The sequence below is a fragment of the Prionailurus bengalensis genome, chromosome A1 (assembly GCF_016509475.1).
Source record: "Prionailurus bengalensis isolate Pbe53 chromosome A1, Fcat_Pben_1.1_paternal_pri, whole genome shotgun sequence".
In the NCBI taxonomy this organism is placed as follows: domain Eukaryota; kingdom Metazoa; phylum Chordata; class Mammalia; order Carnivora; family Felidae; genus Prionailurus; species Prionailurus bengalensis.
Genome location: NC_057343.1, coordinates 29,700,409 through 29,727,915, shown reverse-complemented (window position 1 = coordinate 29,727,915; position 27,507 = coordinate 29,700,409). Strand labels below are relative to the sequence as shown.

General features: G+C 45.9%; 1 protein-coding gene across 4 annotated transcripts in view; it reads left to right on the top strand.

Annotated features, from left to right (window-relative positions):
• The first annotated feature begins 9,869 nt into the window (after positions 1-9,869).
• The window catches only part of CNMD (chondromodulin), a 34,353-nt gene continuing 16,715 nt past the window's right edge, over positions 9,870-27,507 (top strand). For 2 of the 4 annotated variants that reach the window (XR_006297363.1, XM_043579988.1), the window contains exons 1-4: positions 9,871-10,068; positions 10,488-10,628; positions 16,065-16,205; positions 23,178-23,291. Coding sequence is in view for 3 of the 4 variants with exons in the window: in XM_043579988.1 (XP_043435923.1) it covers positions 9,916-10,068; positions 10,488-10,628; positions 16,065-16,205; positions 23,178-23,291 (549 nt within the window). In the remaining variant the exon portion in view is untranslated. Of the gene's footprint in view, positions 10,069-10,487; positions 10,629-16,064; positions 16,206-23,177; positions 23,292-27,507 lie in introns of all 4 variants that reach the window. The other 2 variants (XM_043579996.1, XM_043579980.1) reach the window with 2 other exon arrangements.

Genomic DNA, 27,507 nt, shown 5'->3' with positions numbered 1-27,507 from the left:
GTGTCTAACAACTTTGTGTCCTCGAAAGATATTCTGCACTCAATGAGCAATACTTTCTCAAAGAAAATAAAAAGAGAACTTTTTAAGAAGAGTAAAATAATTTTCAAGTCCTCCCACTAAAAAAAGTTTTTAAAGATTTTTATCTTTCCCTTTTTAAATCTGCCACATTCACCTCGTATACTCCACGGATATGGGTTCTTAAGTAGGAGGTTGGGATCATTGGATTTGTTACTCAAGCAGATCTCTTTGTCCCCAACATGGGGGACCTAGACAGAGTGGAGGCATAGCAGGGGTCTGGTTGGGAGACCCCAGCAATAGTCCAGGCAGAATGGCATGAGGAGATGAGGTATCCATGGCAGGTAGAGCAGGGATAGCCAGAAAGGAGTGAATGCAGGTGACACTTCTTAGAAGATCAAGTAGGAGGGTGGATTAGACAGGTGCACCTGTTTGCCAACTCTTTGGAGATTTTCAGAAGAATGATCCTGGCCCAGGCTCAGGTGTAGGAAAGATAGACACTTGTCAGCTCAGAGTCATTTGAGGCACTCCCAAATCTCTGAGCTCACCTGCCCAAAATACCTCCAGAGAGAATTGTTCGTGGAAGCTGACATCTACCTCTCCATCAGCGTCCAGTTTCAAGGCAACCTGCTCCTGAATGAATGAAACACCATGACATTTTCCACAGTGTGGTACTGAGGATGCTGAGTGGTCATGGTAAGTCAGTTGACCTTGCCAAGCCTCAGTTTACTTAGCTGTCAAATAGGATAATAAAGAACATCCTACCTGTTTCACAAGTTGTTTCTGAGTATCACGTGAAATCATGTACATGAGTCTCTTTGTAAACTCTGATGCACTACAGAGATGTTGGATGGAGGGGTAAGTAGGAAGGGGAGGCAGGAAGGGATCAAATCACCAGCTGTTGCTGACTGGTAGAAAGCAAAGCCTTAAATGAATGGGACATGGGACGGTACATTTTGATGAGTGTGCCTGAAGGGTTGTCTTAATCTGCTTGAGCTGCCATAACAAAACATCACAGACTAGGTGTTTAAATGAAACATTTATTTCTGAAATTTCTAGAGGCTGGGAAATCCAAGGTCAAGCTACCAGCAGATTCAGTTCCTGGTGAACTTTCTTCCTTGCAGACAGCTACCTCTTGCTGTGTCCTCATGAGGTGGACAGAGTGGGCTTTGATGTCTCTTTCTCTTCTTCTAAGGACACTAATCCCATCATGAGAGCTCCACCCTCATGACTTCTTCCAAACCTAATTAATTACCTCCCAGAGCCTCTACTTCCAAATGCCATCACAATGGGGGGGTCAGGGATTCAACATATGAATGTGAGGGGGACACAACATTCAGTGGAGGATAGAGCACTGACAGGAACACACCTAAACAGGGGGCTGACAGGGGGCTGAGAACAAGAGGATGCCAGAGGATGGTGAATGAGTATGAGTCCTGCCTCTGTCACTTTCTAGAACTGTACAACACGGACAGGTTACTAACTTTGTCACACCTCAACTGCTTCATCTACAATGAAGACTCATTCATTCACCAAATATTTTATTGAGTAGCTACTATGTGTCAGGAACTGTTCTAGGTGCTAAGGATTGAAAGATGAACAAGACACGCCAAGTCTTGTGAAGCATCCATCACTGTGGGATGTGCCCTGAGGAGTAAAATGGTCCTGTAGGGGTGCCCTGAGGAGTGCATGGTGTAACCTACATGGCATGGCAGGGTTTTTTATTTTTTTAACGTTTATTCATTTTTGAGAGACAGAGAGAGAGCATGAGTGGGAGAGGGGCCGAGAGAGGGAGACACAGAATCCAAAGCAGGCTCCAGGCTCTGAGCTGTCAGCAGAGCCCGACGCGGGGCTCGAACTCACAGACCGTGAGATCAAGACCTGAGCTGAAGCTGGAAGCTTAACTGACCGAGCCACCAAGGCACCCCTAGCATCATTAGCTTCTATTGTCATGTTTCATCATTTTTCCTGGGGTTGGTCCTCTTAAGACGTTATATGAATTGAACAAATGAGTAGAAATCAGGGGCATTAACCCAGAGGTCCATTCATACATTCCTCTGTTTGTATTTGCTGTTGTGGACAGAACTTGTAGGGTCACCCCCATACCGCTCATTTCACTGGGTAGCCAATATCTGTGCTGTTTAACCATCCATTCTCCGGACTCCCTTCAATGAGTCCAGAAGGGCATTGCTTATTTAGGAAATGACATGTTCCGAGTTATTAATACACTCCAAATATTAAAATTTCAGTCGAAGCCCTGGGAAAATCATGGCAGGATCATAATTTAGGAAGGCCAGGTGGCTAATGAATGCTTGGTGCCCAGGAATATCTTGATTCCTCTGCCCCTCTCTCCCAATTAACAAAGGCGCTGATGATCTCAGGGCTGCTTCTGGCCAGCTGGGATAAATCAGCCCGCTGGCAGCTGCCCAAATGATGTATTTTAAGGGCACGGGCCATGTGGCTCTCTATTGCAAAGCAATTGGGGTCACTGTGTTTGCATATGGATTAACTTGCTGTGCAGGGATCCTACCCACTTACTGTGCCCGCTGTGAGTTGACACGCAATAGGTATTCAGCAATGATAAAGAGGAGGCAGACCTAATGACCCTTCAGAATGCCCCCATCTTCATTTCTCTCCATTCCTATTTTTATGACTTTCAGCAAAGAGAATGCAATTGGCTTTCCCTATCTATTTTCTCAGTCCCTATTCTTAGAAAGACTTTCCCACAATTGACAGAAAAAGGTGTCTGGATGGGTATGGATGAAAAAAACCATAAAGATCCATACAGATAGGACTTGAAAATTACCAGCCTGGCCCATTTTCCTTAGTGACTCCATGGCAAGATATGTTGAAGTTATAGTCATTTTGAATAAACTGTTAATTGGATGAGCCATTCTCCGGGGGGACCCCAGGGCAAATCCCAGTGGGCTCAAGTGGTAATTGCTCTGTTGTGAACAGTCTAGAAGTTCCTGAATATTTTGTCTCCATTCCCCTGAGCAATCAAGTGTGACACAGAGGAGATGACTAACTTAGACCTTATTTAGCCATTCAATAAACTTTTATCAAGTACTACTGTGTTCAACACACCATACTGAACATTGGAAAGGGCCCAAGTCTGTATAAGACAGTCCCTAGTAAGCCAGAAACTTGTTGTCTTATGAGAGGGATTAGGAATTCTTCACAAAATAACCAGAACACAAGGTCATACAGTTCATGTGCCAATCTTTCTGTGATTCTTGGGATCTGTGATCACAGGTCCCAGATTTTCTGGGCTGGTTCTGATACTTCATGTTCTATGTCACTATCCCCCTAAATCTCCAATAGTCAGAACCCAAGCTACATATCTCCGACTACCTCTTCTATCTGGAAGTAAGGCAGAAATCCTCTGTTGAACCATGAGTTCGGATTTTTAGCTGAAAATGGCGGTCACTGAACACAGGAGTAGCTTATACCATAAGGTGACTGACCATTTATAATTCTGCAACAAGCAATTAATGAGGAGCGTGAGCCTTTTCAGCAAGGTTTTCTGAACCATGACTTAGCAAATGTTCTTGATATGGCCCTTGCACTGTTTTTCTTTTCATTTATTAATTAACTATGCATCTGTCGAATGAACAACAGTGAATAAGACACAGTCCTGACCTCTCAGAGGCTTACGTGACAGTCTAGCAGAGAAAACAGACCAAAAAAATAGGCAACGATACAACTGGGGAAATGGCCAGCGCCTCATGTATGCTTTAAAGGAGTTTAGACCTTGCTCTGATGGCATTGACAGCCGCTGCGAGGGCCCTATGCAGAGGTGTGAAGGGTTAGGAGTTGCCCTTTGCAAAAGCTGATCTCCAGATGGTACAGAGGTACAGAGAGATGGATGAAGGCAGGGTTGGAGGGAGGCAGGCCGACAAGGAGAACCGTCTCATGTTCTCCCAGGGATGACTGCCACATAAAGCTCCATTGGGAGGGGCCTCAGTTCATGACATTGGGAGGCTGAGATGGAGCCAACAAGCCAAGAAATAGCCACCTGGAGGGATGCAGGAGGCTGTAGCTCCAATGATGTATACACAGTTCTGTACCACTACCCTCTGCGCACTTTCTGTACACTTTGACATTTGGCTGAGGAGAAGGAGGCAGCATAGGGATGAGCAGTTAAAGATAACTTGGATGCTCAGTCGGTTAAGCGTCCGACTTCAGCTCAGGTCATGATCTCACGGTCCGTGAGTTCGAGCCCCGTGTGGGGCTCTGTGCTGACAGCTCGGAGCCTGGAGCCTGCTTCGGATTCTGTGTCTCCCTCTCTCTCTGCCCCTCCCCTGCTCATGCTCTGTCTCTCTCTGTCTCAAAAATAAATAAAAACATTTTAAAAAATGTAAAGATAACTTGGATGGAGGGGAGCTGGGTGGCTCAGTTGGTTAAGCATCCAATTTCAGTTCAGGTCATGATCTCACAGTTCGTGGGCTCGAGCCCCGTGTCGGGGTCTGTGCTGACAGCTCAAAGCCTGGAGCCTGCTTCAGATTCTGTGTGTGTGCATCTTTCTCTCATAACTAAATAAACATTAAAAAAAATTTTAATAAAGACAACTTGAAAATTAACCTATCTGTGTGGACTGACACAAATTTGTAAGGCTCAAAATTGGCTAAGCTAAAGGGAAAAAAGCCTGCTTTGATAATCTGAAAAGGCAGATAATAACTTAATCCCTGGTATTTAGCATTGGAAGAGGACATTTTTTTTCTGCAGTGCATCTACCATCAATGCGATGTTTTTATTATGCCAACAAGAAGACATTTGCTATGTTAACTCCAAACTGGCTGGATAGCAGAAAGTGAGAAAGGAGAAGTAAACAGGACCCATGGGCCAAACAGTTCATGAGCACAGGGATGTAGGGACTCTGGAATAATGCACAAAAAATTAATTGCTTATGATAGCTTTACATCAATGTCCTCTTAGTCTCCCTAAGTTGTGGACGTCAGTGTCACCATCAGAAAATTCTACAGAGACGCCCCACTGCCTGTGTGAAGTAATTCTGTGTTAGTGGCTCTGTGGGACCCCCTCTTTTATCTTTAACTAGTTGTCCCTAAGCCTCCCACCTTCTCCTCCTAAATGCCAGTGTAAAGAAAGAAGTAGTGGGAGAAAGCTGTGTGTCAAAGCAGCTGGGGTGGGGGGGGTGCCTGGGTGGCTCAGTCGACTGAGCATCTGACTCTTGGTTTCAGTTCAGGTCGTGATACTGTGGTTTGTGAGATCAGGCCCCACATCAGGCTCTGCAGTGACAGCTTGGAGCCTGCTTGGGATTCTCTCTCCCTCTCTCTGCTCCTCCCCAACTCGTGCAGCACATGCACACTCTCCCTCTCTCTCTAAATAAATAAACATTAAAAAAAAATAAAAGCAGCTGTGGTAACAGTGTTAATATTAGAGCTCTCTGCTGCTCTACATCCCTCTCCTGGAACAGGGAGTCTCTGTACATCTCCATTCCCTGCAGACAAAAGTTCTTTCTAGATCTCCATTGTCCATTCCAGGAATTTGTCTCACCACGCTCTTGGAACACAGCCTTTTTTTCTGGAGTTCACACATCCATCCATACCCCCTTTTTCACTCCCTCACCTCTGGCTAGGGAGCTGCATGCCGAACATTCTCCCACTTGCCCTAACTACCTCTGCATCTCCCTCTCCATTTTTCCTTGTCACATCCCTACTGGGCGTACTTACAAATTCAAAACCAACACTGATTCTGATGCCCTGACCTCAATATCTTCAAATCCTGGAAGTCATCACCCCCAACCCCGCTTTGTCATTAGGCCCACACTTTAGACCATGTTCCCACTGGTCCACCTCTAGGATCTCCGGTCCTGAGAACCGGTCCACCTCTAGGATCTCAAAGTCTCAGTTCTCCCTCTCTGATTTTCTCCAGAGTTCCTCCTTCTCCTGCCCCTCAAGCCTCTGCCATCACATCAGGTCTCCCCTTTTCTCCCAGTTCATCAGCCCCTCCCTACTTCCCAGACCTCCCTTCCCAGCCCCTGACCTTTGGCCCTTCCGAAGGCCATCTTCCACACCCAGTGTGATTTTTTTTTCAGCTCTACTGAGGTATAGTTGACACATAAAACTGTAGGCTATTTAAAGTCTACCTTGTGGTGATTTGATACGTGTATACATTGTGAAAGGATCCCCCTACCCCATCGGTTAATTAACACGCTGTGATGGATAATTTTGGGTATCAGCTTGACTGAGCTTAGGGATGCTGAAGTGGCTAGTAAACATTTCTGCGTGTGTCTATCAGGGTATTTATGTAAGAGATTAGTATTTGAATGGGTAGACTGAGTAAAGATCAACCCTCTCCAATATGGGTGGGTGTCATCCAATCTGTGGAGGCCCAAATAGAACACGTGGATGGAAACTGAGCCAAGACACCCATCTTCTCCTGCCCTTGGACATCTGCACTCAGGGTTCTCCAGCCTTCAGGACTCCAAACAGGACTTAGACCTGCTTCTCTGGGACTCCAGGTTGTAGATAGAGAAGATGGCACCCCTTCTCGGGCTCCATAATTATGGGAACCAATACCTCATGATGATCTCTTTCTATATACCTATACGTATCTTATTGACTCTGTTTCTCTGGAGAACACTGGCTAATACACCCAATTACCCCAGCACCATCCAGTGCCCTCAGTTCCGCTCTGTGTTTGTTCAGTGCTGATGGAGAGTCTTGGCACCTTCATGTTCCCCAGCCCCAAATGATCATTGCTTTTGTACTCCGTATTGTATTTCTCATACAAATGCTATCAATGTCTCCCATACTTCACAAGCCCTGCTCAGTCCCCCACCTTTCCATCTCAGCAGATGGCTCTCTCAGCCTCTTTACTGACACTAAGTGCATCTCTCCTTGAATTTTCAAAGCTCTTAAGCTTACTGGGCCCCAGACTCAGCCAGTGCTCCCTACATCTAACCAGTTGTTTGTGCTCAAAATATGGGGGTCATCCTGACATCTCCTTCTCCCACGCACCTCACACTCATCAATCTCCAGAGCTTGTCCATTCTAGTATGAAACAAATCTCAAGTCCCTTCCTTCCTTCCTTCTCAGCTCCATCATATATGACTTTTTTAGTCCTGACCAACATCATCTCAGTTGGATGTCCAAATGATGTTTTTTAAAATGCAAACCCGATCATGCCCATTCCACTGTTTCAACCCCCTAATGACCTCCCTGTACTAAGAGGAAAATGCCCTTAGAAGACCTCATTTGCTCCTGGATCCTCATCTTCTGCCATTCTTTCCTTCACTCTCTACGATCCACGCTTTTCTTCTTTCAAATGGCAAACTCTTTACCACCTCATGGTAACATGCTGTCTTTCCCACACTCCTACACCCATCTCCACCTAGAACATTCCTGTTTGTCTTTCAGTTCTCAGCTTAAATGTCACCTCCTCAGGTGCTGCCCCCCTTCTTCATTCAATGTAAAATAGATGTTTTAGTATCTTAGGAGATCCTGTACTTTTCTCTCATATTGTTTATCACAAATGCAGTGACACCATTATTTTGTAATTACCTGCTTAATGACTATCTTTTCCACTCCACTATAAGCAACTCAAGAGCAGGGACCCTAGCTCATTTGCCCATTGCTGTGTCCCCAAAGCTGGTACAGGGCAAAGTTGGGTCCTAATCTCCAAGGAATGAGCCTCTGAATCTGGTGAAGCAGGAGCGGGGGAGAGGGGAACAAGTCTGTGAAGTGAGGACCCCTTTGATCCCCTTCTCCACAAGCCTCCCACCCAGCTACTCCTCCTACTGTTGTCTCATCACTGCCCACCATCCTCACGGAAATATATTACTTTAAAATTGTTGAAAATATGCCACTTTAAGAGAATGTGCTCAGAGGATGCCATGGTCTCCCCATGCACCCCTCACCCCCAACCCTCAATCAGCCACTTCCTGTGTTCTGCCTGGCACATGGTGTGTCATTTGTTGTATGAATGAGATAGAAAGCTGCATTTCTCCCTCTCCTCACCCTTCCCTCTGGGTGCCTCTCCTCAGAGTCCACATGTCCCCAAACCATCCAGATTAGTCCCATTAGTCTCTCTCTCCTTCTCAAGGTTTATCTTGTTGCTTGACCCATCTTTCTGTCCTCTCTGCCCCGTCCCTGTGGCCTTCAAAGGTCTTCCCAGCTGGGGAGCAGGGGGAGCAGGGAGAACTTCCTTGATCCTCCAACTCCCTTGATCCAGCCTCCTTATTTCATTTTCCCCTTAATGCCAAAGTTCTTGAAAGAACAGTCTCCAGGCGTTGCATGTCCTTCCTCCCCACCCCACTCCCGACTCACTGTTATTTATTATTTTATTCACTCACGTTTTGGAGAGTTAATACGTGTTCACAATACAGAATTCAAAACATTCCAGAAGGCACACAACCAACTATCTTCCTTCCATGGTGTCCCCAAGCCACATGGCTCTCATCAGAGGCAACCCCCACTGTCAGTACCTTGTCTATCTTTCTGGAGAGCATATGCATACATATATTCTTGTTTGCATTTTTTATACAAATGGAGGCATTTATGCATATTTTCCATCCTTTGCTTTTTTTTCACGTAAAATATGTTAGGGGGTGTTCTACATCAGGAAATCCAAAGCTGCTCCCTTCTTTTAAATAGCTGCCAAGAGCCCTCTGTGAGGATGTACCACAAATTCTCTGCTGTGGACACCCAAGATGTTTCTAGTCCTTTGTTCTAATGAGCATGCTGCAATGAGTATCCTTGCATATCTAGGATTTTTCCACCCTTGCAAGTGCATGTGTGGGATAGATCCACAGAAATGAAATTGGATTTTGCATTTGGGAGTTAAATTGCTTTCCATAAGGGCTGTACCAGTTCACCCACCCACAGCACTGTATGGGAGGCCCTCTCTCTCCCCAGCCCAGCAGCTGCCAAATCCTACAGATTCTTCGTGGGCGTCTCTTCCATTCTTGCCACCTTCCCAGCCCTGCTGAGCCATGCTGACAAGCACTTCCTCCTGCTGCAGCTGGGCCCATCCAGTCTCCCTTGGCTCGGGAAACCTCAGTTCCTCCCTTGCACCCTCGCATGCGTTGCTCCCAGCAGAGGACTATGCACAAAGCTAGAACTCCATATGAATTAACGAAGCCTGGCTCCAAATGAGGCACTGTCATCCTAGTACTGGCAGATGGCATTTCCAAAGTGAAAAAATACTCTCCCCGTTCTGCTTCTTTAAAAAATACATGTTTTAGTTATTCCTTTGGACATAATGTTTGGGGGGGGGGGGTGCCCGCGTTGCCATTGTTGATTTGTTTGTTCTTTAACTTAGTCAACCAAATAGAAGGCACTCTTACTCTGATCTCCTCAGCTCCTTCCCCCCAGTCCCCTCTGCTTGGCTTTCACCTTTGCTACCGCTGTACCCCCCTGCTAGACCTTCTCCTAGACCTCCTAGAGACAGGGGTGGCAAGGGCCATCTCCAAGGCCCTGCTCCATGCTCTAGTCCCAGGGGCCCTCCAGCGATGCCAAACTCTGCTCTCCATTCTGTCCTGTTCCACCAGCTCCCGGGGCACACACAAAGGCAGGAAATGGGCCTCCAGCTGGGTATCACAGTAGAGTCCTCTGACATTCTAGGAGATGCTTGGATGGTAAAAAGAGTCCTCGCATTTTCCCATTTCTTGAGATCGCAGGACTCAGCATTCCCGGTCTACCCATCCCTCCCCATCTCCACCCCACCGTGCCACACTCAGGGTGTTTGGGGCGGGGGCGCAGTAGACCGGAGAGAGCGGGAAGGGGGGACGTCCGGAATGCAGGACTAGTTCACACTGCTGCTGGGGCGGGAGAGGGAAGGAAGGAGAGGGCGAGGCGCTGGAAGGGGTGGGAACCGCGGGGCTGGCCCGGGCGGGACGGGGCACGCTGTGTGCACGCGCGTGTGCGCGGCGTTGAAATGCCCGGCGCTTTGGGGCAGCGGGACAGAGCCCAGGGCGCGCGCGGAGCCTCCCAGCGTCTCGCAGCTCCAGCCACAGCCATGACAGAAAACTCCGACAAAGTTCCCATCGCCCTAGTGGGGCCTGACGACGTCGAGTTTTGCAGTCCCCCGGTGAGTACAGCTCCGAATCCCCGGTCCCGCTGCCGGGTCAGTGGACACGCAGGGCCGGGCCTTTGCGCGGGTGCCTGGATCGACTGCCCGGAGTCAGGGATTTGTGCCACCGAATGTGGGAGGTGGGTCCCCAAATATGCGCGTGTGCAGGGGCCCGGGATCCGCAGACCAGTGGGAAGGGGAGCGGGGGCCGGGACCCAGGAGCAGGCGTACTGTGGCCGGCGGAGGGTGCAGAGCCGCGGGGCGATGGCCCTGCTCCGCCAAAAGTTTGCTTATCGTACATCCACGCTGAGTTCAAGGGACCTTCGGGAGGGAGCGCCGCGAAAAGGGGCGCGCCGTCCCCCACCCCAGCCCCGAGTCCCAGGCGGCGCGGCGCAGACGTGACCCGTGCTCCCCCAACCCCCGGCCCCGGTCCTCAGGCGTACGCCACGGTGACCGTGAAGCCCGCCAGCCCCGCGCGGCTGCTCAAGCTCGGAGCTGTGGTTCTCATTTCGGGGGCGGTGCTGCTGCTCTTCGGGACCATCGGGGCCTTCTACTTCTGGAAGGGGAGCGACAATCACGTAAGTCCAGAGGGCGTCGCTCAGGAGTGCGGACCCCAGGGCCCTCGAGTGCGCGGGGCGGGGAGGCGCGCGGGGCGGCGGGGTCCTCGCTGTCACCCGCACGTTCACCTCTAGGTGGAGCCAGAGCGCAGGGCCGGAGCAGGCGGCTAGCCCCAGCTCGAGCTTTCCTCTGGGTCCCCTCGGGGCACCTTCTCCCTTCTTCCCTCCCACACGGCCGCGCTGCTCTCTGCTCTTGGCTACTTTGTAGAAAAGCAAGTCAGGGTTTTAACAGAGAATATTAAAAGGTAGAGTAGCGGGAAAATCCATGGACAGGTCGGGGAAAGCCATTTTCTGCCGGTCTCAGCGGATCGCTTGCAGTCGTGTGACTGTGTGACTGTGGGTGAGGCACCGCACCCCTCTGGCCTCATCCCTTGGGTTAGAAATGGAATTCAATGATCTGTAGGACCTCTCCCAGCTGAGAAGGGCTGTGACTTTAAGAACCTAGGACAAAGATAGTGGAGTAACATTCAGACCCAGTATTGGGGATGAATCTGAATTTTCAGGAGTTTTTGTCTGTTTATTGCATAAGACCTATCCATGAATGCTCCCTTCTCTCTTGCCCTAAGGAAAAGAAATTCCTTAAAGGTGGCAAATCTCTTTAAAAATCAATTCTGGCCTAGTCACGTGTGATTTAACGGCAAATGTTTCACTAACTGCTGTCCCACTTTCTTTGTATGTAACTATTTTATAGCTCCACCATCTCTCAAGGAGTATAAAAACTGCTTCTAGCTTGACCGGGCAGAGTTCCAGGGTGTTCTCTAAATACTCTGAATTTTGTTCACCTATGTAAAGGGGGACATTTTATCTTGATGACCATTGCCAGGCCTGGTATAAGCTTATTTCGACTAATGGAAAAGAATTCCATCTCCAGGGTGCACACAAAGGGCTGTTTCTTAATCACTTCCCTCAGAGGAGCTGTGGCTGCTGTTTGCAGGGGGAACCCCCCCAACCATGAAACTCAAAGCATGAACGAATTCCAGTACTTAGAGAAAATGGTGCTGAAAGCAATTCAACCATTTTACACATCACATCTTCCGCAGTCACTGCATAATTTGTATTTTTAACTCAAATGCCTACTGTAGATAATCATGCCATTTAGCGCTGAGTCTGTTTTAGAGACTATATCAAATTTACAAGCATCGATTTGTAAGATCAGAATTGCACAGTATTTTTGTGTGTATTTGAAAAGTGCTGTAATGTATTTGTATTTTAAATAGAAAAGTTAGGCCAAATGCTCATGTTTGAAAGCAGCAAATCTGAACAGGAGAACAATTTCAAGATCTACATCTCCATTAATAGCAGGGTTTCTGATTGTCACCCTTTGGGAAATTGTATGGTATTCGAATGTAAAAGCTGTCTTTTCGATGACAGAACCTCAGTGGTACAGGTCATTTGGAGATAAAAATAGCTTTGCTTTTTGGAGGGTAAAGATTTTAGGCATGATGTATATTAAAATGAATACTATTTGGCATTTAATTATTCAAGGCAAACACAACTAACTGACAAGCTTCTAAAAAGAGAGATGGAATGATCATACTGACTAAGTAGGGCTCTCTCTTTTCATCTTCTACTTTACCCTGAGTCTGGTCCAAGAGAGCAAGCAGTATTAAATTCTAAGAATACAGAGGAATAGTGAATCACATTTTCTGGCCAAAATGAAGTTATTGCTATTTCCTCTACAGGCAGAAGAATGAAGAAAATCATGGTAGACATTTTTTACTCCCAAAATTTTTGGCGCTGATCTATCTCACCCAAGTCTGAAAAACAAATCACAAAACACAAAATAGAGTATGTTTGGCACCATCTATGCATAGTACATGCACAGGGCCACTTTCCCTGGAAGTGTAAATAGCCCAGACATAATGTAATCCAGAAAGGTAAGTCTCTGTCAAACAAAAAGATATCCCCCACCAAATGGACTGCCCACTCTTTGGGGATTATCCATGCCTCTGTTCTTCTATATTAGTTTATAGAGGAGAACCAGCTGTAATTCACCTCCTATCCCTTTCATATGGGTAAATCCCCTAAGGACAGGTTTACTGGAAGTCAGCTGCAGGACTGTGGAAACATCAGAGTGCTAATAACTGGGAACAAGGGACGGAGCTCAAATTTCGAAGCCAGGTCTCACCCACGTTATCGTAAACGGAACAGGCATTGAAATCTGGGATAGCCTCGCCAATATGAGATAGCTGATCATCCTACCTTGTGGGATGAGGGGATGAGATCATTGCTTGGGGCTTTTGTTCTCAGACTGATTTTTCTAGATATTGTCCCAAATGTTATGTAATTCATCTTATAGAACCCAGACGTCATTAGAAACTCATTAGCAAATATTCTTGGCTGTAAAAAGCACCATATTGAGCAGAATTTTGGCAAACAATAAACTTCATTGTACTTAGAAAATAGCCTTAGGTGCCCCACAGCTCCGCCGGCTCAGAGCAGACAAGGTGATTCCTGCTCCACCAGCCCAGTCTCTTCGGAGCGTAGGGCCCAGTACTTTGGAAATAACTGTGGACTGTTTACCCTCCCGCCATTCCCTTCAGGAGGGCACAGACCTCTCACTGCTGCCCCATGGAGACAATGTGCTCCTCATAAAGAACGGGCTAAAGCTACATTACAAATGATGCAATACCCGGGACACCTGGGTGGCTCAGTTGGTTAAGCGTCCCAACTCTTGATTTCAGCTCAGGTCATGATCTCACCGTTGTGAGATTGAGCCCTGCATGGGGCTCAGTGTGGCGTGCAAAGCCTGCTTGGGATTCTCTCTCTCTCTCTCTCTCTCTCTCTCTCTCCCTCCCTCTGCCCCTCCCCCTCATTCTCTCTCTCTGTCAATTAATTAATTAACCTAAATAAATAATAAGAAAAAACAAATGATGCAATACCTGTGTCTAGTTAGGGAGCTTCTGCTGGCACAAAGGTAGTGGGGTGGTGGTGGAGGGAAGTAAAATTAGGACCACAAACCACTCTCCTAGTGTTAGAATTTTGTCTCCTTAAGATCTGCTAAGAACTTACAAACTGTTCATTTCTGAGATCTTGCATTGCCTTAATAGTAAAAGCTTATGCGCAATGCTTTCTCTCTCTCCCTCTCCCTCTCTCTCTCTCACACACACACGCAAACATACACACACACACACACACACACACACACAGCCTCTTACTGCATGAGTGAAGGATGCTTGTGGCTGGAAGTCCCACAAATGTTGTCTGCTATACTCCTTTTGACAGTCATCCTTAGCCCATGTGAACAGTGGCTGCTCAGAGAGCACAGGGACAGAACAGAGCCTGCTTTCTAAACCTTACCTGCAAAAAGCACGGACCCAGCCAAAGAAAACAGGTTTCCCAAACTGGGCTGATCAGAAGGACCACCTGAGATGCAGAGTGAACACAGACTGGTGGGCGCTGCTCCAGCCCCCCTAAATCAGAAACTCCAGAAGTGGTTCTCAGGATCAGGCAAGCCCGGAGGACAGTGTGCTGCAGGGATCGAAGTTCACCAGGACGGAAGGAAGGGCACTGACCCACGGTTAGCTGAAACAGTGTGCTGGTATCTTCTGTTCCACTGAATGAAGGCCGGTGCCTGAAAGGGTACTGGCTAGCCAAGCCATTTCTACTTCTCTGCTGGTAAAATAAAACTGTGCTCCATGGGTCTTGTGATAATGAGTTTTCTACAAGTAATGATCCAGTAATATCAAATACTTCTTCCAGTGTTTGTCCATGTACCCATCTTTCTTCATAATGATGGAGAAAATTGGACTTGAATTGAATCTGAGCTATTTGTAGTTCTGACCTACTGGCCTGACACTAAATAGCAAGTGGCTCTCATCAGTTCTTAGTCCTTCCTCTTTAAAGATTTTATATCTTGTATGTTATATATAAGATATATATGTATGTATACACACACACACACACACACACATGCTTCTAAGTCAGAAAAATAAAGAGGAAAGATAGGGGAAGGAGAGGAGAGGGGAGGGGGAGGAAGGGAAGACAAGACCCACCCACTACTCCACAACACAGAGAAAGTTCTAGCATGGCAGCAGCATACTGAGCAGGAGCAGTGTGTAAATTATTTTTTAAGTTAGTATACTAACAAGTTGTCTAAACTAAGAGAGCCCTTTGGACCATGTAATTTAGTCATAAACTAAAAATATATATATTTCATGGAGTTATTTTTCTTAAGATCTTACTTAAAAATCCAAAACATAAAAGAGACAACAAGCAGAGCCACCTAGTTAAATTGCAGATGAACAGGAGAGAAAGGACCACATCACAGCCCCACCTGCTCTGCCACCCTCACCTGTGGGCCACCGCCGTGAAACCTCAGAGCTCCAAGGACACAAACGAGAACCGTCTATGAGGGCCAACTTCTTTATTTTATGCCCAAAGCAACTCTCAAGACCCAGGGATAAGTGGGGTGGCCACTTGTTTTTCTGATTCCTGGGCCAGTGCTCTTTGCTGAGGCCAAGTCTCCGTCCCTTCTTCCCCGACACGTCTCATAACATAATGCCCTACAATACCATATGCCTGTCCCATAGTCATTAAAATGACTAACTCCCACTTTGAGCTGAAACAGATGTGCACACTGACCTTGCACTCCACAAATGCTGTTCTGCCTGTATCAGGCATATCCCAGTCCTGCCTGCAGTCCTGACTATATACCATACTCTGTGCCCATTCTTAACCAATGGATTTTTAAAAACCTTTCAAATTGGGGCACGTGGGTGACTCAGTCGGTTAAGCAACTCAGGTCATGATCTCACTGTGGTTCGTGAGTTGGAGCCCCGCGTCAGGCTCTGTGCTGACAGCTTGGAGCCTGGACCCTGCTTTGGATTCTGTGTCTCCTTCTCTCTCTGCCCCTCCCTCACTCACACTCTGTCTCTCTGTCTCTCTCTCTCAAAAATAAATAAACATTAAAAAAATTTTTTTTAAACTTTCAAATTGAGGTGCCAGCTACAGACTTGTTAAGAATCCAGTTAACCATTTATCCATCGATGGGTCTTAACTCTGGCTGCAAAGTAGAGTTGACTCAGAAAAAGAAAGATCTGTGTCCAAACCCCATCCCCGCAGGTTTTGATTTGATTCTTTCAGGGGAAACGCGTGCATGGTAGGTGGAGACTCTCCTCAGATACTTTTATATGCAGCCAGGACTGCAAATCACTGAGCTATTTGAATTAGTATTGGAGACTACCAAAGATTTTACTTTGAAGGTATTTTTAAAGAAATCATTGTATTAAGTGATGGGTGTATGGATGAAGTCCTCATATCTAAATCTGTTACTACTAGCGATGATTCAGTGTATCTCTAACAAATATGATAGCTACTTCATATACTGCAGGTCTAAAGATAAGCCCTGAATTGCCCTAAAAGGAAAGCATCACTGACTCCTATGTTCACTTCCAGATTTACAATGTCCATTATACCATGAGTATCAATGGGAAATTACAAGATGGGTCAATGGAAATAGATGCTGGGAACAACCTGGAGACCTTTAAAATGGGAAGTGGAGCTGAAGAAGCAATTGAAGTTAATGATTTCCAGAATGTAAGTATATTTCACACATTTAGAGAGTTAAACCAGGCAAGTCCAGAAGACTTTCCTAATCGCCAGAGAAGCAGCATCTCACACACATCCCAATGTAACCGTTCTTTATGGCAGTCATGGTGCCACTGACCCCCATGCATATTCCCTCTGAGAAAGGCCCACTCTTTGTCCTTTATATTTTCAGAATGAAAAACACAACACCTTGGCACTGAAAAGAACAAGTTCTTGGAACTATATAAAGTCTTGGCAGAAGGACTTGAAAGAGCTATTTCTTTCCAAGCAGCTTTCTATAACATGATGAATAAAAGACTCAGTATCCTAGAATGTTGCAAAGTCTGAAATGTGAACTTAGAGACAAGAGGCAAACTGTAATGACTTAACAATCTAATCAACAACAGGTGGGATCTATTTACATACTTTGCTCAATTCTTCAGATTTCCCATTTCACCCAGAAAATTAGCGTGGAGTAATTCCCCTATTATAATCCTATGTTTTCTGACCGTGGCCAATTACTGATAAAACATTCGCGTCTGCTTTGAAAGGGGAGAACACATTTGTTTTCAAAAGTTCAATTTGCAGGCAATTTAGCCCTCACGCTTTGTGCTTCAGTGGACATCTGCATCACAGTATCGTTCCTGGCCCTCTTTCCTGCTGGCCATAAATATCGTCTTCTCTTCCGGTTCTAAGACGGGGAAGAGGCATCACTGTTTGTGTTCTCCCATTAAATCTGTAGATGGAGTAGGTGAGACTCCATAATGAAAAAAGGCACTTGAAAATAATGTCTCTTCTGATAGTTTATTGGCCTGCACACATCTCATCGACCCACCTTGTGCCGATTGATGAGAAAAACCAGAGATGCTTTTCATTTGAATGAAAGAACTCCCTTTGCTGATGCCAAAAGGCATTTCACAAGTCCTACTGAATACCAAACAGATGCTAACCTTTGGACTCCCGTGCTGTTAGGTATTGCTCATGACAGAGACTGGCTCTGCTCTGCCTGGGGAAGGGGGAGGGGCGGGCTCTGCAGCCCTGTATGTGACCGGTGTACTTCGTTTAATCAGAGCTTTGCAAATGGTTCTGGTCAGTGCAGAAAGATAATTTCTCTGGGCCTATTAAAGGCTTTTACTGCCAGACCCAGGACAAGGCAAAGCATTTTTTCTTTGTACTACTCAATGTAAAATGATAAAATGTGACTCCCACACACACATCATTCAATCCAGAACAAAATTGAATACCTATGATGTGCCACAGTATCAAGATATGCAAAGGTAGCTTCACAGATGAATGAGAAAAGATCCATCTCTCTCAAAGGGGCATGAATCAGGAGTATACTTTTAAAATATTTTAATCCCAGGCCTATATTTCTGTTTTATAATCCTCTGGTTCTAATAATGGTATTGATTGTGTTTTGTTCTCATAAGCCAACAGGGCCACAAATATTTTATAAGCTGATCAATTCTCTTTGATAGCTTCCACATTTCTCTAAGTCAGAACTGGTGAGTAGGACATTTTTTTGATGGATAGAACCTGTTATGGGTTTAAACAAGCCTGGACTTTTGAAAACACATGAATCAGCCACTATGGTACTGGCACTATTACTTTCTCCTATACATTAAACCAACAGTCAGATCCAAGAGGTGTTTATTTTTCAGGGCCTACTGTGTGCATGGGACAGTATGAAGCATGAGGGATGCAAAGATGACTGATACTTGCTCCCTCCCTCCTGGACCTTACAATCCAGGCCAGGGGGTGGGGGGTGGGGGAGGGGTGGGTTGGGGGGCGCAGACATTCTTCACAAAAGTGACTTCGGGTCAGCCTGGGAGATGTGCTGCCACAGAGCTATAAATGCAGTGCTGTGGGTCACAGAAGGGGGCAGTTGCGTGCACTGAGGGCATTGAAGCAGGTTTTACAGAGGTTGTGACAGTTGAATCAGGTCTCGAAGAATGATTAGGATTTCAACCAGCAGAGAAGTAGAGACTCAGAGGAATACTGAATACAAATGCACAGGCCTGCTCTTGAGTTCTAAGTAGCCCAACATGGCAGAATGGTGGGGAAGGGGAGCAGAGGCAGGGGCCAGATGAGGAAAGGCTCTGAACTGTAAGGGAACAGTCTCCCCTGGTAACCTAGGACCACACCAAGGTTTTAGTGGAGCCAATAGGAATAAAACCCTCCTGAGAGGGAATAGCACTGAACAGAGGACTCCAGTCTCCATAGTGTGAAAGAAAAATCATTCAGGGCACTTGTTAAAGAAGGGAAGAGGACCATGTTCAAGGGAAGCTACTACAGTGGGGTTTTATAGTAGGGGAGAGAGATTGCATTCAACTCTGAATACAGTAAGGAAAAGGGGCAATTTATAGCCAAGGAGCAGAGTGGGGATATCAGTGAATAGAAAGTTACTAAGAGGTACAGTAGTTCTTTACTAAACCGAACCAACAGGATTTTTCTGAAGCCAAGCCAAGGTGATCAGATATCAAGGCAGACTCAGCAGGATACTTGCTAAAACTGGAATAAACTGGCCAAGACAGAGCCCACAGTCAGGGCCTAGGCAAAAAGAGGACTCAGAGGAACCTGACTAGAGTTGGGTCAAGGAAGGTCTTCGTCAGTACCCCAAGGAATACAAAAAGGGGTTTGTTCAGAGTGCGTGAGTTACGTTCTAAAAAGTTTTGCCCTCAAAAGTATCAATGCTATTGGTTTAAGCCAACCCTTTCAGACTTAATGACTCATTTATATAATAATAACCCTGGTTAGAAATTAAGATAGAATAAACTGATATGTATATACAAGTGTTCACTACACAATTTCTTTTAACTTTTTGTATATTTGAAAGTTTTAATTTACAAAGCTAGAGAAAAATAACATAGCATATCCTACCTCACAGATAGGTAGGTTAGTGATTTCAAAAATCAACATAACCCTTCCTCAAAAAATTAAAAATAGAAATACCATATGATGCAATAATTCTCATGCTGAGTATTTACCCAAAGAATATGAAAACACTAATTCGAGAAGATACATGCACCTCTGTGTCCACTGCAGCAGTATTTACAATAGCCAAGATATGGAAGGAACCCAAATGTCCATCATTAGATGAATAAAGAAGATGTGGTACAGATCAATAGGCAGATTAGATAGATAGATAGATAGATAGATAGATAGATAGATAGATATAAAGTGGAATATTACTCAGCCATAAAAAGGATAACATCTTGCTATTTTCTACAACATAGATAGATACCTAAAGGGTATTATGCTAAGTGAAATAAGTCAGACAGAGAAAGACAAACACCATATGATTTCACTTACATATAGAATCCAAAAAACAAATGAATAAACAAAAACTAAAAAACAAACAAAAAGCAGAATCAGACCTATAACTACAAAGAACAAACTGCTGGTTTCCAAAGGGAAGAGGGATGAGGGGTTGGGCAAAATGGGTGAAGGGGAGTGGGAGATTCAGGCTTCCAGTTATGGCATGAATAAGTCATGGGGATGAAAGGAACAGCATAGGGAGTAGAGTCAATGGTATCGTAATAGGTTGTATGATGACAGATGGTAGCTATGCCTGTGGTGAGCACTGTATAACGTATGGGCTTGTTGAATCGCTATGTTGTACACCTGAAACTAATGTGACATTGCGTGTCAACCATACTCAAAAAAAGTTTAAAAAGTCAACATGGCTCCCAACTAAAACAGAAAAGAAAAGTAAAACCAGAGTAACTTATAATCTAACTTGGACTTCAATATGTTAATGCTCAGCCTGACAAACTCAAAAACATCCTGAAGTCAGATGCTTGCTCCCATAGGTGAATTGCTGTCAGTGCCGCAGCCTAAAATGCAGACTGACTTAGGGGTGTGTTGGCAGATTAAATACCAGTCTATTTTCTCAAACAGTGAGCAAAACTACCATCTTCTCTCTATTTTCATAGTAATTGCATTCCTAAGAATGTCATCATCATACATGGAAACTTTGCCAAAAGTCGCTTTGTCTTTATACATAAAAGGGTGTTCGAGTGTAGGCACAGATACTTACCAGGTTTTTCCCCCAGGCCCCAGGGCAGTCAGGTCTTCAGGGCTTCCCTGGGCTCTCTGGGGCCCAGCATCCCTGGGCTCTGCCTGAGGAAGCCCAGGAGAGCCCCAGTCTTTGTGACAACTCAGAACTCCCTGAACGATTTCTAAAGTGCCCTCTTGGGAACTTGTTGGGAACTTCTGGTTGAAGCCACAGAAATCCTATGAGATCCTCTGGAAAGAAAAACTGTGTGGCTACAATGAGATTGCCTGACTCTAATTATTAAAAGAATGTGAGAGCATTGGACTCTTCCCTCATTATCTTAGCAAATTTCTTCATTATCACCAGCTTCTGAGGCCTTGTTTGTTTGCAGAAGCAGGAGGTTTGCTTGGCTTTCTTGTGCTTTTCCATTCCTGCTGTTTAATCTTTTCAAAGATCTGGCTGCGTGATACGGATTTGTAGCCAGACAAGGTGTTTCAAACGTGTGAATTCCTTCCCACAGGACCCATCCCTATGGGGCTTCGGCTCTCTTTGCAGTGTGTAGACTGTCAGAACTAACTCAACACATCAGGGCTGTGAATCCTTTGACAGAATCAGCTCTCTCCTTGGGGGATATGGCGACGGTTATATGGTGTTTCCCCCTCGCACCTCACATTCAGAGGATATAAGGGTGTGAAGTGAAAAGGACATATGGCACGGGGGCAGCATCACTCTCCCCCCACTGCCTTCTGTTTTTCAAACCATGAGCCCTAGATGTGCATGCAGAATACGAGCAGCAGGTCTGCAGGAGAGAGCAGAGAGCAGTGGTTCTCAAAACGTGTTCCCTAGGCCACCACCAGCAGCAGCACCTAAGAGCTTATTGGAAATGCGCAGTTCAGTCCCCACTCCAGACCTGGATCAGAATCTCCGGGGCGGGGCCCAACACTATTTTATTTATCAAGTCCTCCAGGTGATTTTGATGCAAGGGAAAATTGGTGAGCTGGTGGTATAGAAGAATCTTGGATTCAAAGGCTGTGTCTTAGCTCACACACGCTGCCGTAACAAAGTATCATAGACGGAGTGACTTCTAAACCGCAGGAAACTCTCACAGTTCTGGAGGCTGGTTGGTCCAAAATTAAGGCACTAGCTGATGAGGGTCTATGGTGGCCCTAGTTTCTGGTTCATAGTTGGCCTGTCTTCTCACTGTGTCCTCACGTGGCAGAAGGGGTGTGAGGGAGCTCTCTGGGGTCCCTTTTATGAGGCACTAATCCCACTCACGAGGGCTCTGCCTTTAACTTCCCAAAGGCCTTACCTCCAAATACCACCGCATTGGGCGTTAGGTTTCAACATAGGTACTCAGGTGAGGGGACAAAAACAGTCAGTCTACAGCAGGTGGTTTCAGTCATTTAAGAACGTTGTCACCTTGAACAAGTTGTTTTCGCCCTAACCCGATGATCCTCGACCCCAGGTTTACATTGTAACGACACAGGGAGCTTTGAAGCATCCCACTGTCTGGGCACTGCCCCAGGCCAGTGAAACGGGAATCTCTGGGGAGAGCCCCAGGCATCCGTGGTTTTAAAATCTGTCCAGGTGGCTTCGGTGCAGTGAGTTGAGAAGTCGCACGGTAAACCTGGAGTCCCTCCTCCTGGAGAGTGAGGGGATGTTGCTACCACCGCTCTCTGGGTGAGAGGTGATGCTAAGACGAACATGTCACATGTGCGATCATGGCCAATTAGGCCACAGGGGAGAGCACAAGAAGCTTCGGGAAGAACGAGCCTTTCCTTCTCTGCTCTCTGCTCTGTCATCAGTGTTTGCAGGGCTGCTGGCTCTCAGATTACAAATGGTGCGACTTACCACGAGTGTCTTCTAGCATGACTTACATTTGACTCTGTTCTTCACCGAGGAGGGCAGTGTCCTGAGCCAAGCCCCCGAGGTTTCTAAATGCTCTTCCTCCCCCACTGTGCGGCACTGATGCTGGAACAAGGTCCTTATCTTCCTGACATTTGTCCCAACTGAACAGATTGACAAGTTGAGGGGTTTGGGTTTCTGTTAGTGTCTATGTTGTTCGGGCATAAAATCTGTAGGCCTTTCATACTGCTTTTGGCCACTCACTCATCATGAAATTCACCAGCAGGGTAAAAGGAAACACTCTTGGGACAGAACGTACTGTTGTGCCTGATGCACCCGAGGTAGCATCGGCACCGAGCTGTCAGCCAACACCAGAGCCCCATGGACGAGGTTTCCCTTAAGGCCAGTCCCTAGGCTGACAAGGAGACACTGTTTGTGTCTCACAGGGGACAAGAACAAAACATCTGAGTCCTCAGGTAAGGTCTAGGAACAAAGGTCAGTTCCTGGTGTTGTCGAAGTGTTGCTATTTCCCTGGCTGGGTGACCTGGGAAAAATCAGAATCCATGGAATTAATCAATTGGGCCCCCATCTTTTGAGAACTTTCGTGGGATCACCAGAAAGATAAAAGATTCCGATACCAATGTCAAAGAGGCTTATCATCGAATGGGGCCAGGACCTTGACCAGGAGTGACCGCACAGGCACTGAGAACTAAGTGCCACAGGAGGGAATGAAGACTGGAGAGCTTACGGGAAATCAGGGTCAGAGAAAGCCGCCTGGATGAGGCAGCATTTCATCTGAGCCTGCTCGGGTTAATGGAGCAATGACCATACTCCGTGTCAGTTCACATGCCCCTGACTGGGGCCTCCCCGACCACACTGTCAAAAGTACCACCTCTGTCATTCCTGTCTCACACTCTGCTGTATTTTTCTCCATAGCACTTACCACCACCTGACTTCCCCTCTGCCTTTTATTTTTGGTAAATAACACAACGAGGTAAGCTCCGTGAGTGCAGACATGCCATCTGTTCTGTTCATGCCCATACCCAGCGCCTGGAACAGTGCCCAGTTCGCAGTAGACACTCAACACATTGAGTAAATGAACCAATGGATAGATGGATGGATAAACTTTTATTTCCTAGGGCATCACCGGAATCCGTTTTGCTGGAGGAGAAAAGTGCTACATCAAAGCACAGGTGAAGGCTCGTGTTCCTGAAGTGGGCACCGTGACCAAACAGAGCATCTCCTCCGAATTGGTGGGTACCGCCCGCATGCTTCAGACAGCAAGGGGGGTCTGGTAGGCATCATTTGAATCCACAACCCTTTCCGTCTCTCATTCCTGTATAGCTTTGTGACCAGAATATAGATTCTATTCCTTCTCTGCCAAAGGAGTTGGAACTATTTTGGTCCTCCTTGGCGATTCCAAGTGATCATTCTTATATGACATGGTATACCATATATTTTTTAATGTTTATTTATTTTTGAGAGAAAGAGAGAGCATGTGTAGGGGATTTGCAGAGAAAGAGAGAGAGGGAGAATCCCAAGCAGGCTCCACACTGTCTCTGTGCAGAGCCCAATGCAGGGCTCAATCCCATGAACTGTGAGATCGTGACCTGGGGCGAGATGAGAGTCAGACGCTTAACCAACTGAGCCACCCAGGTGCCCCAGTAAACCATATTTTAAAGTGCATAAAAGGGCTCGGTCTTCACATGGCTCCCATTTGCCTAATGTTGGGGAACTATCCGATTAGTAATGAAAACAATACAAAGGACGTCTCATAACAGAATCTTCATTAGGGACCTCAGGAGCCTTCTAGCCTCACTTCCAATCAGTGTGGGGTTCCTCCTGAAAATCTCCGATGGCTGTGCTGGAAAGCAGTGACAGGGTGCTCCCTTCCCTGGGTGCCAGGCAACTTCCTGGGGAGGGGGACAGTTCAAACCGTTGTGCTCTACACTGAGTTGAGCTGGCTCCCCCTGGTTTCTTTCCCTTGGCTTGAGTTCAGCCCGGTGAAGCTCCTTAACATGTATTGAATTCCTTTCCTACATGTCAGACTTAGGAGGATTTTAAGTATAATTTTCCCATTTATTATTAACAACTTGCCTCTGAGCCTGATTTTATAAAAATTTACTTTAAGAATTGCACAGAGTTCTAAAGACACATCTGATGTGTTACATTTATTTGATACTTTAGGGCTTATGAAGTGGTTCCACGTGTTATTGCCTTCCATCTGAGTTGTGGCAGGATATAGTGGGAAGAAAATAGACTTTAGAGTTAGAAAAATGTAGGTTCGAATTCCAGCTCTGACACTTGCTGTGGATGTGGCTTCAATTCCTTGGACCTCGGTTTTGCCATCTACAAACTAAGGGTCTGCATCCTGTCCTCGTGGCCCTAGAACCTACCGGATAATGACTACACGGCTGCTGCTCTAAATCACTAATTCCATTATGATCAGCTTTGGTCCTTCCTGTGTCCCGAGAGGGAGGGAAAGCAAGCATCAGCTCCCTTAACGCAAAAGAGGAAAACTAAGGGTAAGCAAAGGTGCCTGGAAACTGCCTGGTTGCCGTCATAGGAGCAGCAGGCGTCTCACAACAAAACAAAACAAAGGCTAAAACAAACCGGTGAGCTTCTAAAGCTGGCTATCATGTCCCCAGTTTTCTACTCTGCTCCCAGTTTCCCCATTTATCCTGTGAGACAGTTTCCAGACTTTCATTGCTCTAGTCGTTTGGCTGTGACCATATTCCAGTTTGTTCCTCAGGAGCTGTGCCATTCAGAACAGAATGCCATGCTCAATGTGAACCCACTAGTACAGAGTATAAAAATGAGACCAAGAGCTCCTTTGTTCTGACCCTTGAAATTTTTAAAAATTTTTTTAAATGTTTATTTATATTTGAGAGAGACAGAGCACGGTTGGGGGAGGAGCAGAGAGCAAGGGAGACACAGAATCTGAAGCAGGCTCCAGGCTCTTGAGCTGTCAGCACAGAGCCCGACGCCAGGCTCGAAACCCATGAACCGCCAGATCATGACCTGAGCTGAAGTCCAATGCTTAATTGACTGAGCCACCCAGGCACCCTGACCCTTGAACTTCTTATTGCATTACCATTTTTTACAGTCCTGTGACTCAGTTTCTGTAATGGATAAGCCTTTACATTTCCTCCTTAAGTGGACATAGAACTGGTTCTTTTCTCCTGCCTTCCAGAAGAGCCAGCTCTCCTAACATAGCTGATGGAGATCTAATCATAAGTTTGCAGTACATTTCTGGGGTTCTTTAAAAACAAGGTTATTTTTTCTCCTGATATTTAGAAACAATACGTAGCCATGGTAGAAAATTGGGGAATTACATAGAGTGGAGAAGAAAATCATCCACAATTGCATAATCCACAGATAGGTAATGTTAATGTTTTGGTGAATTTTTTTAATGCACGGGGATGTGTGGTTTCCTTTTCATAACTGAAGTTATATTGCTCTACATTCTTATTAATTTCACCTGACTTTAGTTATTCTAAAATGTAGATGATAATGGAGGTATTATGCGTCATCAGATGATTATAATTTAAGTCTTTTGCTCTTGAATACTTCAGCCATCTTTAATTTTTCACTATTTCAAATAATAATTCAAAGTAATTATTTGAATATAGAAATAATTCAGTGATGACCAGTTTAGCCTTTTACAGCTTTGCCTGCATCTGATTCTTTTCTTAGACCGTAAAGCTGAATTATTTTTTCTGTGTTTTAGTTGCTTATATTGTGCTTGGTGGACCCTCTGGTGGACAAGTCAAATGCAGGCAACGTGTTTGTGTGGATTAGGAATGTCAGTGGCAGAAAACTACACCCAGAGTGACTGAAACAAAAAGGATTTGTTTTTCTGTACAGTAGCCGATATGGAAGGAGGTGGCTGCAGGCACTGGCTCGGTGGCCAGCATCGCTGATTTTTTTTGGCCTTTCCTTCCAGCTCCAAAACATCAACCGTGCATTCGAGTACAGAAGTCAGAAGGGGTTGAGCAGTGCCAAGCACGACTTCCCTTTAATTAGGAAAAGCAGGAGGTTTCTCAGCCCCCCAGTAGACTTCAGTGTGAATCGCATAGTCTAGGGCACCCCAAGCCACTGGAGGGTCTGAGAAAGCAAGCAGCCAGCCTCTCTCCTGGGGCGGGGACACTGCTGCCTCACACAGAAGTGGGACTGTGTTGCAAGGGCAGGGAGAGACGAGGTTGGATGGGCAGCTGAGACCATGTGCCGTAAGTTGATTTAACATTCCTAGCTTGTAAGATGCATATGTATGCGTTATCCCCATCGCCCCACTCTTTCCCCACGCGCTTTAGATTATGATGGAGTAGGTTTATGTACCACTTGCTCTTACAAAATTTTCATCAGTTTTGTAGAACTTTAAAAAGCTGCTATACCCAAAGAGTATTCATTTCCTGGACGGAGCCATTTAATTTAAGGTAAATAACTGGATTACCTGAGTGTTAACTTCCTCCAATGACTTTAAGCTGTTTTCATGCAACCATAAGCCTCGGGGAGAAAGCATAAATGAAGTGCTGCTTTTAGCTGAAAATATGGAGAAAACATTTTAATTTCTCCAACCTATTGCAAACTAATAAATATATGAAAGGAACAACCTGGCAAAATAAATTTGTCTCCTGGGTTATCAGACCATTCTCAGTATCTCGCTGTAGAAGAAAATTCAGGGTTTAACTTTGAAATCTCAGTGGTGTGCTTGATGTGAGGAACATCTGAAATGTGTTTTGTTATAGCTGGGAAATGTAGAAATGGTTTATGTTAAATAATACTTTGAACTGAAGACATTAAAGAACCAATCGCTTGCTTTTTCCATTGTTGTTCGGAGGCTGCAGAACAAAACCCCAAAGGATTTTCACTTCAAATGAAGGGCTCCTCTATCCCTTTACAGGATTTCAGAGTCCGTTCAATTGCTTTTCCTCAAAAAAATCTTTGATCAGCAACATCAGATTAACCTAAATCTCAAAGTTGGTAGCAAGTAATTTTCACTTCCACTCAGGACACTCAATATTCACACATTTCAGTTATGCAAGGCAGGGCGACAAGCAGGGCGAAGACAATGTTGTGAAGAGAGCTACAGAGATAAGACACACACAGCACACCCCACACATGCCCCCTTACACACACCACACACCCCCAACCCATACTCCCCTACACGCATCACAAACACACACACACATACACACACACGCACACACGCACCCACACACTCACACCCCACAATGCTATACAAACCCCCACACATACACACCCCACTCACCCCACACACACTGTATACCTCCCACTGACACCCCCCGACAACCCCACACATACCCCCTACCCCACTCATCCCACACACACTACCTGCCCTCCACCGACATCCGACACACACACCACAAAACCCCACAATACCCTCTACACTCACATCTCCACACTCACCCCACACACACGACATACCCCCGCCTACACCCCACCACA